Raw genomic sequence first — 14,711 nt, forward strand, 5'->3', positions numbered from 1 at the left:
AAGTCATGACAGACTAAGATCAGGGGGAAAAGCACTGGCATATCTGAAGCCAAGGGGCAATAGGCCATGAGCTAAGATTCACTTGACAGTTGTCAACTACTGGAGGTGGATTTCCTTCATGAAAATTTGAAGTTATCCACAGTTCTATTTTGTTACGCTGGTTTTACTAGCAACACAAAGACGTAAAGCCAGCTAGAAACCAACCATACCTTTCTTGAGGATAATGAATCTAAGCAATGTGTCATAACAGACTCAGTGGGCGGAAAGGATAGAACAAACTTACACATTTTCTGTTTAACCAGAAGCAGATGCGCAGATGTAGTTTAACCAAACCCTATCTACCATAGCAATTCAGAAGACTCTATCTGTTCAGAGTTCTCTAATGTGTACACATAGGTTTGATATTAAAATGTTTGACTGCATGTAAACTGAAATCAGTGGAAGATCTCATAGACCTCAAAATATTCCTTCAATGCTAGTTTTGAACACAAGAGACTGCTAAAATGCTAGTATTCCTCATCTAATCATGTTTTAGGTAACCTGAAAAGGTTTGGGATCCATAAAGAAACATAGCATATCACAGAAGAGTTAACTGACAGGATTTGTTAATGCTGGGATTTTAACAGCAATGACTGAAGAAGCAGTATGCACAGAAGTGTGCTTGTTCTGACCAAAAGTAGAGGCACATAGACACTTTACAAACGACAACACAGATCTAAAATATCTTCTTTCTCTACAGCATTTTACACAACATTCATAAAGATCCATCTAGCAAACACATAAAATTGTGTGAAGGGAAAGACAGTTTTCCCTCAGCAGCATTGTACAGTACCTCTATAGTTCAGAGTAGGTTCAGACTGAGTTTTTGATGGAGGAACTGGAAAAGGCAAGCAATGAAAGCACAAGAGAAGACATATTAAACTTCTAATATTGCCCCATAAGCAACAATATTCATTAACTATTCCCAGTACTTGTTTTCCTAAACATTACAGAAAAAGAATGTTGAGTGACAACAGACATGCAGAGCTGCTACTCCTAGCATTTGCATTTATTCCCGATTCACTTGTGAAGCTGCTTCTACTGTGAAATCACATTAAGTAAGCAGGTGGCAGCAGAGCTTCTCTTTTACTAATCCTTCAAGACTTGGTAGTTCTGTTTCAGAAAAGGCAAGATTGACAAGAGCAAAGTTTTTCTAGAACCTGCTGTTATGAGCACAGCCTGTGCTTCCAGCACCTCTGATGCCTTACTCATTAGTGGGAATGTGTTTTAAAAATCTGTCCTATACTAAACAGACTGGACATCTACTCAATGCATTGACCACCTGTTCCTGAGTCCTCTTGGAGATTACAATGAGAACATGGGAAGAAGGAATTTGCTGGAATAAAGGAAACCTTTTATAAATTTTATATGTATTTACCAGGGTTCTTATCAGACAGCAGTGGTGAAGAATAAAAGGAAGGCAGAAAAGTTGAAACACTCTCAGGATTCAGAGGGATTTTATCATAATGAAAGGTATACTGAAAGGTTAAAAAAGAATAGGATATAAAAAACCAATTCTGATACAGAGAGCAGCATGCTAGAAGTGTTTTTGCAAATAAAATGCAGGAAGGCTACATAATACATACAATTAGTATTACATAATTTGTCACTGTAAACCCAGCCCTGACATAAAGTCTTGGTTTTGACTATACAGGATACAACCAGATTTGAGGACCAGTACCACATCAGAAAATATATAATCACTTTCATTTTAAAGGAAAAGTGGTTACAGAAAGATGAGGCTAATGACTCTACAAGTTGTCCGTGAACCATGCTGAATGAATCCTGTTGCATATTCTGCATGTTCAAATATGTTGCTCCAAAATGGTTAGCTTAATTACAGTAAACACATCTTAAAAACCCAAACAAACATGCAACTGAGTTATCACATGTTGTCAGCCATTTTTTTTGAGCATCCTTAGAATTCAAAGGAAAAGGAGACATTTAGTTTACTTAAAAGTCTAAACTCATGAAATTTGACTCACACAGAGGTAGAACTGTCACTTACCAAAGAAAGAGGATACAGAACGCCAACATAAATAAGTAATTACATAAATAAAAAATAAGCCAGCTACTCACCACCTACAAGACTGACATTATCTAAACAATAAATAAGGACATTTACTGTGTTGGTGGTGAAAAACAATTGAGATAAACTGCTGGGGAAAGTTTTAATGAATATCACTTTCTGACCTTAAAGGAAGTGGCATTTGTCAATGTGTATTTTTAAAGTGGGTATATTTTAAAGCACATTGTTATTTGAAGGCACAATAAGGCTGATAAAACTCAAACCCAAGAAGCTGCCACTACAGTATCGTCTATGGGAACAGAAAGTGACAGTGAATAATCAAAAGAACAAAAACTGAAATACAAATACCTCTTAGCTCCTCTTCATTAAACTGTCAATAACTTCACTCTTTGGATGAGTTGTCTTCTGAACCTATCCAAAGTATGTTTTTCAGAAACTCCAGTCTGCTGCTTCTCTGCCTTTCAGCTTTTGCAGCTGCCATAACTATGACATGTCTCTCCTTTCCTTCTCTCCAACCCTTAGCACAGGCTCTGCCTAGATGAAGTCTCCATGTTATGTACAACTGTACTGGCAGCAGATAGCAGGAACCCAGGAGACAGCAAAGCTCCTCCTTTAGTCCTGCCCTAGGCCAACTAGAGCCCTGCCTGGGGCCAACCCAGCCTGGCACAGGGCCCAAAAGCAGCCAGGGACGGCTGGGCACGATGCTGTCATGGCTGCCACTCTGGCACAGCTCACTGAACAAATCCATGCTGCTCTCCAGACTGAGATGGCACTGTTGTTTCAGCTGAGCCCCAAAAGAACAAAAGCACAAATGCTTCCAAGTTGCCAGTAATATTGTTGGCATATCATCTAACCCTACAGCCAATGCTTTCAGTCTCAGCTTACCTCTTTTTCTGTCCCAGGCATACAGTTCCTTTATCCCCAGCTCCTCCAAAGACTTAGTAAGCTCCAGCTCCTCCCCAGTGATGCCATCTCGCAGAAGAACAATGTGCTCTTGACTGACCTCACACTTCTCACAAATAGCTGGGATGATGCTGTGGAGAGGCACCTCTGGACTAACTCGAACCACGGCCTTCTGCGTCTTCAGGTAGTTCACTACCAGCCTCACAGATTTCTGCAGAAAAAAAAAAAAAAAAACATGAGCTCTTAGCACTCCATCTGTGATAGCTAAGCTCTGCTTACAATGAGAAAGGCATTGGGGACTTTCATATTGTCTTGACTATTCCTGGGCAAACTTACCCACATGCACTGTTGCAAAGAGTATTATTAAAAAATCTGCAGAACTCCCCTGACACTAAGGAGATATTAACAAGAAGAGGTGAATAAGGAAAATAAATTGGAGGCAGATACAATGTGCGAATGTTTAAAAGTACCACATTGAAAGGCATGACAGTGTAATTAGCTATACTGATTTAGAATAACAACAATTTCAGCAAACATATTTGGAAAATGGCTACTTCTGAATCTTCACAATACTGTGAATTTCAGCCACTACTATACATTTCAATCATCTCAGTCTTCAATCAAGGATCTTTATGAGAACAGATTTATAAGAACTACAAGCAACATACATTTTGTCTAAATGCTGGCACCTGCCAGTCTTCATGCAAATCTGTTGAAGAGGTTAAAGCAGGTTATAGCCAATCTCAGGCCTTTCTCGTTTGGTTTGAAGATGCAAAGATGGGAAGAACTGCTTTCATAGGAATGAAATGATGTTTCCTGACGCCATTTTAACCCTAAAGTGTACCAACCTCAGGGACCCTTGGCAGAGTTCTCTTTGTCTTCTCTTCAGGAATCTTTTCTTTCAAAAATACCATCTGTACATCCAGTGCTCCTATCAAAGTGTTTGGCTTGTAACTCAGAGGTTGTTGAGCTCCCGAAGACTTCAGTTCAAGACTATATTGGGATGGATTTAAGCGATACTGGCTGCATAAATCAACCAAGAGATCCATCACAGCTTTACTGCAGAAAGAAAAAACATCCACTGTTAGCATGAGGGAAAAAAAAACAATTGTTAAAAAATGTACCTCAGTTTTAATATGGGGGAAAAACAGACAATATAAGCTGTGGATGTGTCACTAGTTAACCATCTTTGGGAAGGAATGGTGTTAATGTTTTCAAATGCTAAACAGATCAGATAAAATGCTACAAATTAAATATATCTGTACTTCAGTGTGTGCTTACCAGCTGGCAATTAGCTATTCACAATATGGCAGACAACAGTTTTCCCCTTCCCTTTTACTCTGCCCTGGTGAGGCTGCATCTGGAATATTGTGTCCAGTTATGAGTGCCTCAGTTCAAGGACAGAGAACTGCTTGAAAGAGTCCAGTGCAGAGCCACAAAAATGATTGAGTGGAACATCTTCCTTATGAGGAGAAACTGAGGGAGCTGGGGCTCTTCAGTTTGCAGAGGAAGAGACTGAGGGGTGACCTAATTAATGTTTATAAATATGTAAAGGGTGAGTGCCAAGAGGAGGGAGCCAGGCTCTGCCTGGTGATGCCTAATGACAGCACATAGGGCAATGGGTGGAAGTTGAGGCACAGGAAGTTCCATGGAAACATGAGGAAAATTTATTTCACTGTGAGGGTTATAGAACACTGGAACAGGTTGCCCAGGGCGGCTTGTGAACTCTCCCTTTCTGGAGATATTCAAAACTTGTTTGGATGTGTTCCTGTGTGACCTGCTTTAGGTGATCCTGCTCTGGCAGGGGGGTTGGACTGGATGATCTCTCAAGGTCCCTCCCAGCCACTAACATTCTGTGATTCTGTAATAACAAGAACAGACAAAGTACATCCTATCTGCTAAATCCACCTGTTAAATTCTGCAATTCAAACCCTTTTAATATGAAAGCAAGATATGCATAAATTATGCACTTACAGTATTGTAAACTCTATCTAGATTTGAACCTTCACATAATGCAACTCAAAGTGGAATATTTAAATTTGGAACAAAAGGCAGACAGGATTTTTTTTTTTTCAAGTTTGTAACTTTCAGGTCATTCCTGCCCCTTCCCCTCTCGAATCCCTTTGACACCAGCAGTATTTCCAAGTACAAGAGATCTCTTTTGCATTAACCCTGTGTAAAACCATCTGGTTTCAAGTATTTGCATTATCAAGAACTCTTAGTGCAGGTGTGATTCTTAAAACACAAGGTTAAAAGTCAGCCACTTTTCCTCTCTTATTCCATGGCATTTCACAGAGGTATTCTGTTTTGTGTCAGTATCTCAACATTCACTGGAGCTTGAAACTGTGTAACACAGCAGATATGAGCTATGTTCCTCCACCTTTCAAAAATTCTCTTCTAACAAGGTAGTAAAGTGTTCTTTTTTTTTTTTTTCAGTCTTCCACCCTAAAATTCAATACCTAGGATTAGAGAAAACAGGTTTATTAAAACTAGTTATGTTTCTAAAAAGTTTTGGTTTCATAAACCAGTATCTGTCATCAACAAAACAGTGGAAAGCTGAAAAAAAATGACCAGCCACACCTGAAGCCTGTCATACGCAGGGGTATTTTTCTTCTAGCAGAACTGAAAATAGGTGCATAGCCAACATATTTGCTAAAGGAACTGGCATCCCTTCTGAGGTGTAGACTGGAAAAACTGTATACAGATTTAAAATGGAAGCAAATTCAAAGAAAACAAAATCCTTCATGGGTTATTAGCTAGCACCATTACATCTGTAGCTCAAGAATAGTCGGTCAGGTGCAAGCTGTCAGCAGTAGAGAAACTGCTTGGGGTCGGGGCAGACGGATGGGTAGATGAGAGACTAAAACATGTAGGTGATAGCTCTCCCCTCAAGGGATGAAAAAGGACCTTCTTTACAGTAACCTATTTCAAGTTTAATGGAGTTAAACAGTGTGAGATGAAAAAAAATGGCAAGTGTGGAAATTTTGAAATAGGTTATTGCATTGAAAAGATAACACAGTAAGAAGATGATGACTGAAGATCAAACAAGGAAAACCGATGTCATTAAGATGTATAGAAGGCTTCAGAAAACAGAGCACTGCTATAACTGCTAACATAGAAAACATTTAAATATAAAAGTGTAGTATCTACATTGAAAGGGTATCAGGCCATGGAAACTCATTCTGGTACTGTCTTCAAGCTGTAAACATCCGTATTTCACAACTATGTTTAATTCATATGTAACATAAACCCAACAGAAACATTTACACTTACTACAGGTGAACCCCACCCACACCAAAATTTTCATAAATATTCACTACGCTGTGCAGTAGTGAGCATTTAAGAAAGTATCAGTCTGCCTGATACTGATCTCAACTTGTTTACAGATATACTTCTTTCAAATTTGCATGGGTTTTTTGTCCTTGTGTTTCAGAGAAAAACAAGTAACCTGGCAGAACCACAATATAGGGCATTCTCTATGCTAGACATTGATGTTTAAAGTGGCATGGTACTGTATTTCTGCAGTGCATAATACTGTGATAGTTCATTAAAATGTGGACAGTTATCTTGCCTCATGTAAATGATTTCATTTCAATCGTTAAAAAAAACAAACAGTACTTGAAAACTAAACTTCTCTTTTGATGAATTACATGAACTCATGCACCTTCCACACAAATCATGAAATATGTTCAGCAGCAAGAGTACGATAATTTCAACAAGAATTGACACCAGCCATCTAACAAAACCATCTGAGAAAATGAGTTGCTGACAGTCATGCAAGTTGCACAAATTTGTCCAACAACTAACAATTTCAAAATCCAGCCAAATCTGAGATTTCATCTTGCTGCTAATTAATGTGTGTTAAATGTAACACTTCAGAAAGTGCCTTTCATGAACCCCTGCTGACTGGGCCTGATGGCCTGATTATCCTGTAAATGGTGTTTTATGGCAGTCAAAATTATTTGCTCCATGGCTTTCCCTAACACTGTGGTCAGAGTGACTGGTCTGTAGTCGCACAGATCCTCCTTGCAGCCCTTCTTGTAGATTTGCTATTCTCCATTCCATTGGGACCTCCTTGGTTAGCCACGACTGCTGATAAATCATTGTTACAGTTTCATTTTGCTTCCGAGTTCTGAGTTTGATTTTTTTATTCTGGGGGGTAGTTTACTCTGGGGGTAAATTCCAATTAGTGGGGAGGTAATTTCAACCCAACGCATTTAAATAATTGGCACCCAACATGGGGCCTTGCTCGATTGATTAATTGATAATCTCTCAGGATAAGGAAGCCAAAATGAAGTTATTCTGGATTTTGTGGCCTTTGGTCTATTCTGGTTTAAGTGTGTTGCTTTATAATTGGATTATTTCATCAGTGTATTCTTCTGTTTGTAGATATTTTGCCAGAAAACTTGAAGTTGGGTGAAGGCAGTGTTTGGGGGGTTTGGTGACTATTCCCTAGGACTTGTAGGTTATGAGGTATATAGTAATGTCACTGTAAATATCCCATCTGAATTTATTGAATTTACTGTCCCTGTAACTGAGAGATATTTAGGTGATTTGAACTTTACAGTGGTCTATTTACTATGCCTGAATTTGCTGTTCCTTGTTGTTATGATAGGTTTGTGGTGAGAAAGATATGAGTAAACAAGCTCCAGTTGGGATTTTTAACTTTTCTCCAGGCAGCAGCAGGGTGCTAGGGGTTCATGCAGAAACAGTCTCAGACCACAGCGTCGAGCCAAGAAATGCACAGCTACAGCACCTTTATAAATGGGAACACGTTATTCAGATGCCTGAACTCCCACTGATCCAGATGTGTGGAGGCAGGAGTCAATTTGGGTTCCTTCACTGCCGGTTAGAAAGAAGGGAAGCAAAGCTCAGGTGGCGACAGTGTCAGTAGCAGAGTGCTGACAGCGCCTGCAAAAGCGGCAGGGGAGAGCGGCGCCGGCAGTAGTTGTAAAGCTTCGGCGGCAGCGCCTGCACAAACGGCGGCAGCGGCTCCGGCAGCTCTGCCGGCAGCGCCTGCACAAACGGCGGCAGCCTCGGCGGCGGTGAGTTCAGCTGTGAGTGGTGACGGATATGGTAAAGTCGCTCATACAAAGGAGGTGAAAGAACTGCTTTGCACAAGATGCGGTTCAGACAGTCTGTATTATAGAAAGGTGCTTGACAGTGCCACGAGTAACAAAGCTTAAACAGGCACAGGGACTTTCCGCCCGCAGTGGCTGGAATGGAAATGAGTCCAGCGGCGGTGGTGGGGTCGCCACGGGCACGCCCACAATTGCGGCCAATGCTGCTTCTGTGCCAGCCCAGTCAGCTCCTGTTGGATCGGTGGCGAGTTCCCAAGCACCGGTCGAAAAGCAAAGCACACACAAGGTCTTTTCACAGATCACAGAATGATAGGAATTGGAAGGGACCTCGAAAGGCCATCTAGTTCAATGCCCTTGCTAACACAGGTTGACCCAGATCAGGTCATACAGGAACGCATACAGGCAGGATTTGAAAGTCTCCAGAAGAAACTACACCACCTCTCGGGGCAGCCTGTTCCAGCGCTCTTGTCACCCTCAAAGTAAAGAAGTTTGTCCTTAAGTTCAAGCGACACCTCCTGTGTTCTAATTTGGAGCTGATACCACTCTAATACAAGGGCTCATTATAGGGTATCCTTTTCTTATTTCATAACTTCCTTGGATGATTTGCTCCTCTCCTCTCTTTCCATAATGTTCCACTTCATACAGCTGGCTATCAGTGCCTGACATTTGTCACTAACTCTCCTTTGGCAGCTGCTGCTTCTGCAAATAGCCAAAGCTTCCAAGATTCCCTAACTAAACAATTACAAGCTGTGAACCTGTTTATGAAGAACAAAACAAAACATCATATGAGTGCCAAAAGTAAATATTCTGCAGTAAATATTCTTCAACATGCTGGCCTTGCTTTTATATAGAGCTATTTTTAACACCTTTTATAGGGGAATATTTTTAGCTTGTGGTCAGGGCTGAACTCTACTGGTTAAGTGAGTTAATGTGCAAGATAAGAAATACTACATAATCAGCTACTTCGGGGAATAGAGGGATTCTGTTAAGCGGCTTCTGGGACTTCTGTTAGGAACACTGAGACTCTCAGATTCTGCAATGCTGTAGTAAAGGACTTCTGAGATTCTCTACTGTGTCCATTTCTGGACTTCTCTTGTGGAGCAGCAACAGGGTTCGTGCATCATTGGTCACCAACGGCCCCTGAACCAGTGACCGCAACACTCTCTGCTCCAAGTGCTCAAGACAGCACTGAGGGATGCTACTGGTAACACTCAGATTAGCAGATTAGCACAAGCAGGAGTTTAACTGCCATCTACATCAGGGGCATAGACCTGTCACAGAGACAATGGAAAGATGTGGATACCTACACAGAACAGAAAACATTTTGGTTGCTTAGAGTGATTGACATAGACAGACACAGAAACTAAGCTTTAATTTTAAACATTTCTTTCAAGATTTAGTCCACTAAGTAAAGACTCTTAGAATAAAAATACTAAGTCTCAGGGTATGTGATAGCAATGGTGGTGGCAATGAACACTGTATGAGACAATGTTTATTATACAGGGATTGTGATAGTAAATCTGAATTTTTCTCATTGATTTCAGTGTTTTTACTTTGATGCTTTTGGTTCTAGTGGAAGAAATTTATCTTATTCCACAAGGAGAAAAGTCTGGAAATGTTGAAAAATTAGCAGATTATATTTGCTCAAGTGAGTAAATCTACTTGAAATTAAGCTAACGTGCCTTCCATTGTTTCAGAATTGCCTATAAGTAAAATCAAGTGTACACTGAAGCAGCAAAGTCCACACTGCCTGTATCTCTTATACACACAACTCGTGAATTCAGCTCTCTAATTGATTTAAAATACTCTATGACCCAGGTGATAAAGTACTTTTTTTTTTTTTTTTTTTTTTTTACTGAAAGATCAGACATGCAGAGGTGCATCCTGCCTTCAAATGCCTCTCTGAGCACTGGCTGGGAGGAGAGGTAGGAATAACCCCCTGCACCAGCATGGGTTAGACTGGAACCATTCCAGGTCAGATTATCTGGCACTACGAGCAACATCCTCTAGTGGAAGATGTCTCTGCTGACTGCAGGGGGGTTTGATTAGGTGACCTTTAAAGGTCCCTTCCAACCCAAACCATGCTGTGATTCTGTGGTTCTATGATTCTATTACCTGGCATTTTTAAAGCAGGATTTCTTTACCCCTCTAACACTGCATTAGAATAGCTGGAGAGCTATAACTAGTGGAATCCCCCAGGAATCAGTACAACATCTTCATCAATGACATTGATGAGGGGTCAGAGTGTCTGCTCAGCAGGTTTGCTGATGATACCAAGCTGGGAGGCTTGGCTGACACATCTGTGAAGGCTGTGTGGCCATTCAGCAAGACCTAGACAAGACTGAGAGCTGGGCAAAGAGGAACCTAATGAGGTTCAACAAGGATAAATGCAGAGTCCTTCTTCTGGGAAGGAATAATAAACTGCACCAGTACAGGTCAGGAGGTGATCAGAGAGCAGCCCTGTGGAGAAGGACCTGGGAGTCCTGGTGGACAAGTGATCCATGGGACAGCAATGTGCCCTTGTGGCCAAGATGGTCAATGGGATCCTGGGGTGCATTAAGAGGAGTGTGTCCAGCAGATTGAGCAAGGTTCTCCTCCCCCTCTACTCTGTCCTAGTGAGACCTCACCTGGAATATTGTGTCCAGTTTTGGGCTCCCCAGTTTAAGAGGGACAAGGATCTACTGGAGAGAGTCCTACAGGGATGATTAAGGGACTGGAACATGTGCCTTAGGAGGAGAAGCTGAGAGACCTGGAGATATTTCGTTTGGAGAAGACTAAGAGGGGATTTAATAAATGTTTATAAATAATGTCTGAGGGCTGGGTGTCAAGAGGGAGGGGACAGGCTCTTCTCAGTTGCACCCTGTGATAGGACAAGGGGCAATGGGTATAAACTACAGCACAGGAGGTTCCACCTCAACATGAGGAGGAACTTCTTCACTGTGAGTGTCTGGAAGAAGTTCACAGAGCACTGTGAACAGGCTCCCCAGAGAGGTTGTGGAGTTTCCTTCTCTGGAGACTTTCAAGACCCATCTGGATGCTTTCCTGTGCAACCTGTGCTAGATTCTATGGTCCTGCTCTGGCAGGGGGGTTGGACTGGAAGATCTACTGAGGTCCCTTCCAACTCCTAATATCCTGCGTTCCTGTGAGTTCCCATTTGTTCTCTGCTCCTGTAGCTTGTATGTTCTTCAAAAGGTCATATTAACACACCACTTATGAAGGGCTCTTGAAGTGTTTGTTTCATGGTGGGTTTGATGTCGTGTTCTACTTTTCATGTTGTCTTCTTTCTCTCTTTAAATCCAAACCTCCCTATAAAAACTTGATCACTACATGTGTAATCTGAGAGATCTGACAGGCACTGCTTTCCTTTAAAACCTTCAACAACACTGGCTCTGGGGCTGACCCATACAAGTTGTATTTGTCTCCTGAGAGTGGTTAAGTGAACAGCAATTTCTACAATAAAATTAGGGGGAAGAAAAAATACCAGACACTACATAGCTGCTGTACATACCCTCCTCAGCTATCAAAATAGACTAATATACAAGCAATGAATGCAGCCTAACCACTGCAATCCCCAAGTGTTAAATAAGCACAGGCAGGCATCTACATATCATCCTAATCAGGTATCATCACTTTCTACAGTTTCTTGACCACTACTTACCACAGCATTGTCTGAAACATTTCCATCATAATGTTGAACGTATTTTTAAAACTCTTCCAAATTATTTCTTAAAGTACTAAGTCTCCCTCTTTCAAAACAGTTCTCACAGAGATCATAAGAAGAAAGAGACCACGATGAAGAAGGTTATTTCAAAACGGTCTTTGCAATACTGTTTGCCCTTGATTGTACACAGTGACAAGGAGAAGCCTCTACTCTTCCTGTGGAAAACAACACACTTTATGTAGAAAAGGCTTCCTAACCACCACCAGATGATTTGCTGTCTACACAGTAACAATGTATTTGTGAAGGCAGGATCTCTGGATGTGATGAATCATTCATCTGAGCTTGCTTCTTGGCATGACTCCAAACAGGCATGCTGTCAGGACTGCTCTTTGCCAGCAGCACCTACTTCCACTGTATCAAAACCTCTCCACACTGGGATGTGATATAACCTAAGACTAGCACAGCAGCACTCCATGGAAGGTAAGGATCCATACACATGCTGAGGGTGATCCATGGGGATAACAGTGACACAAGAGCTGCCCCAGCAGAGAGGCTTCCTAACACATGGCTCTCAGGACTCTCTGGTACAACAGCTCCAGAGAAGCATGACAGCGAAACCCCATCAACTCAGAAAGGGAGTCATCAATATCAGCAAGAATCCCACAGGGAATGGAGGGCTCCAGAAAGTAGAAACCAATCAAAGCATTACCTTCCTTGTACTGTGCTCTTCTGCTCTACTCCACTGGGTAAAATGACTGTGAAGTCCACCCATCTGTTTATCATGTTCTCCTTCATGCTAACAAGGTTCTGATCAGAAGTTACAGCTGTGTCTGCAGGTGACTTCTGCTCTCTGTGAATTCTACTTGCTGCAGAAGGTTGATTTGGCGGAGGAGGAGCGCGAGCCTTCATTCTTCTCCTTGAGAAATAAAAGCAAAAAGAAACAATTTCCCATGAGCAAAGTATAAACACATGAATAAGTAAATATGTTTGTTCAGCCGTAATTTTTGATTGCTTAAAAAAGTTCCTCTAATACATGCCATTTTTCTGTATAATGACATTTTTCAATGAAGCTGCATTTTATTTTTACATCCTATCTAAAAATAAACTAATTTTTTAATGATGCACTTGATCCTACTCTTTGCTTTCTATGTCCCGGGTGATGAATCAGTTCCATGATTAGGATATGAAATAACCATTGTTCTGTCAGGTATAAAGTGTGCTCCTATGAAGACACAAACATAAATGCTGTGTCAAGTCCAGACCTAACTCAAGGAAGAGTTATATTTACATTCCTCCAAGTCAGAACAGCAGGAGTGGAGTCAGAGTGAGGTTTCATCCAGTTATATTTGGGTTGTTACTCTACATGAAACAAACTCTGTGCTCTTCCTCTGCTCTAAGTAGTATTAAATCTGGCTCATCATACTTCATAAGGAAGAATCATGAAAAGATCAACTATAAACGATATCACTTCTTAGCATGCAACACTGCAAAACTATAGATCTTTGAAAGCACCATGAAGACAACTCATTCTTCAGTACCAGGCTACGTGCCATGTGTGACAGACAGAAAAGCCACAACTTGCACCAAACAAGCAGTATACTTTACAAAGATATAAAACCATCACAAACTCAATTTTTACTTTATTGGCAAGCTGCCAGAGAGACAGGCAACATATCACAGAATATATCTGGTTGGAAGAACCTCGAAGATCATCCAGTCCGATCTTCGACCTAGTACTGAAGGGTCCCTATGCACCAGGACTACATGCATCTCCAGGGACAGCAACTCCACCACTGCTCTGGGCAGACTATTCTGATGTTTGATAACCCTTTCAGTGAAGAAGTATTTCCTAATATCCAGTCTAAATCTCTCCTGGCACAGCTTGTAACCATTTCTAGTCCTGTCACTTGTCATCAAGGAGAAGAGGCTGGCCCCATCCTGAATGCAACCACCCTTGAGGCAGTTGGAGAGAGCAATAAGGTCTCCCCTCAGCTTCCTCTTCTCTACAATGAAAACCCCAGCTGCTTCAGATGCTCCTCAAAGGCCATGTGCTCCAGGCCCTTCACCAGCTTTGGTGCCCTTCTCTGGACAGACTCCAGCACCTCAATGTCCTTCCTATAGTGAGGGGCCCAGAACTGGACACAGTACTCAAGGTGTGGCCTCACCAGTGCTGAGTACAGGGGGATGATCACCTCCACGTTCCTGCTGGCCACAGTCTTTCTAATATAGGCCAGGATACCATTGGCTTTCTTGTCAACCTCAGCACACTGCTGACTCCTGTTCAGTCAGCTATCAATCAATACCACCAGATCCCTCTCCAAGCTGCAGCATTCCAACCACACATCCCCAAATCTGTAACTTACCACGGGTTGTTGTGACCCAGGTGGAGGACCTGACGCTTGGCATTATTGAATTTCATACAGTTAGCCCATCTAGACCTCACTGTAAAGCCTCCCTACCCTCCAGCAGATCAACACAGCCACCCAGCTTGGTGTCATCTGCAAACATATGGAGGGTGCACTCAATACCCTCATCCAGATCATTAATAAAGATATTAAAGAGGACAGGCCCCAGTACTGAACCCTGGGGGACACCACTAGTGACTGGGCACCAGCCAGATTTAACTCCATTCACCACCACTCTTTGGGCCCAGCCATCCAGCCACTTTTTTATCCAATGCAAAGTACACTTATCCAAGCCTTATGCCATGAGTTTCTGAAGGAGAATGCTGTGGGAGACAGTGTCAAAGGCTTTACTGAAGTCCAGGTAGACAATCTCCATAGTTCTTCCCTCATCTGCCAGGCAGGTCACTTTATTGTAGAAGAAAATCGGTTTAGTCAGACAGGACCTGCCTTTCCTAAGCCCATGCTGACTGGGCCTGATAACCTTATTATCTTGTATGTGCTGTGTGATGGCACAGAAACAGCACTCTAAACCATAAAGCCTCCAAAACTTAGTGGTTGAATCAGACAAGGGCAAAACAGTATTCAGGGAAAAA

General features: G+C 41.8%; 1 protein-coding gene across 1 annotated transcript in view; it reads right to left on the bottom strand.

Moving 5' to 3' along the window:
* The window catches only part of COBL (cordon-bleu WH2 repeat protein), a 110,831-nt gene extending 96,699 nt beyond the window's left edge, over positions 1-14,132 (bottom strand). Inside the window, 5 exon segments of the mRNA XM_054381982.1 lie at positions 833-877; positions 2,954-3,182; positions 3,820-4,030; positions 12,423-12,629; positions 14,077-14,132. Of these exon segments, the coding sequence (XP_054237957.1) occupies positions 833-877; positions 2,954-3,182; positions 3,820-4,030; positions 12,423-12,629; positions 14,077-14,132 (748 nt within the window).
* Between the last annotated feature and the right edge of the window lie 579 nt (positions 14,133-14,711).

The sequence above is a fragment of the Indicator indicator genome, chromosome 6, assembly GCF_027791375.1.
Source record: "Indicator indicator isolate 239-I01 chromosome 6, UM_Iind_1.1, whole genome shotgun sequence".
Classification (NCBI taxonomy): domain Eukaryota; kingdom Metazoa; phylum Chordata; class Aves; order Piciformes; family Indicatoridae; genus Indicator; species Indicator indicator.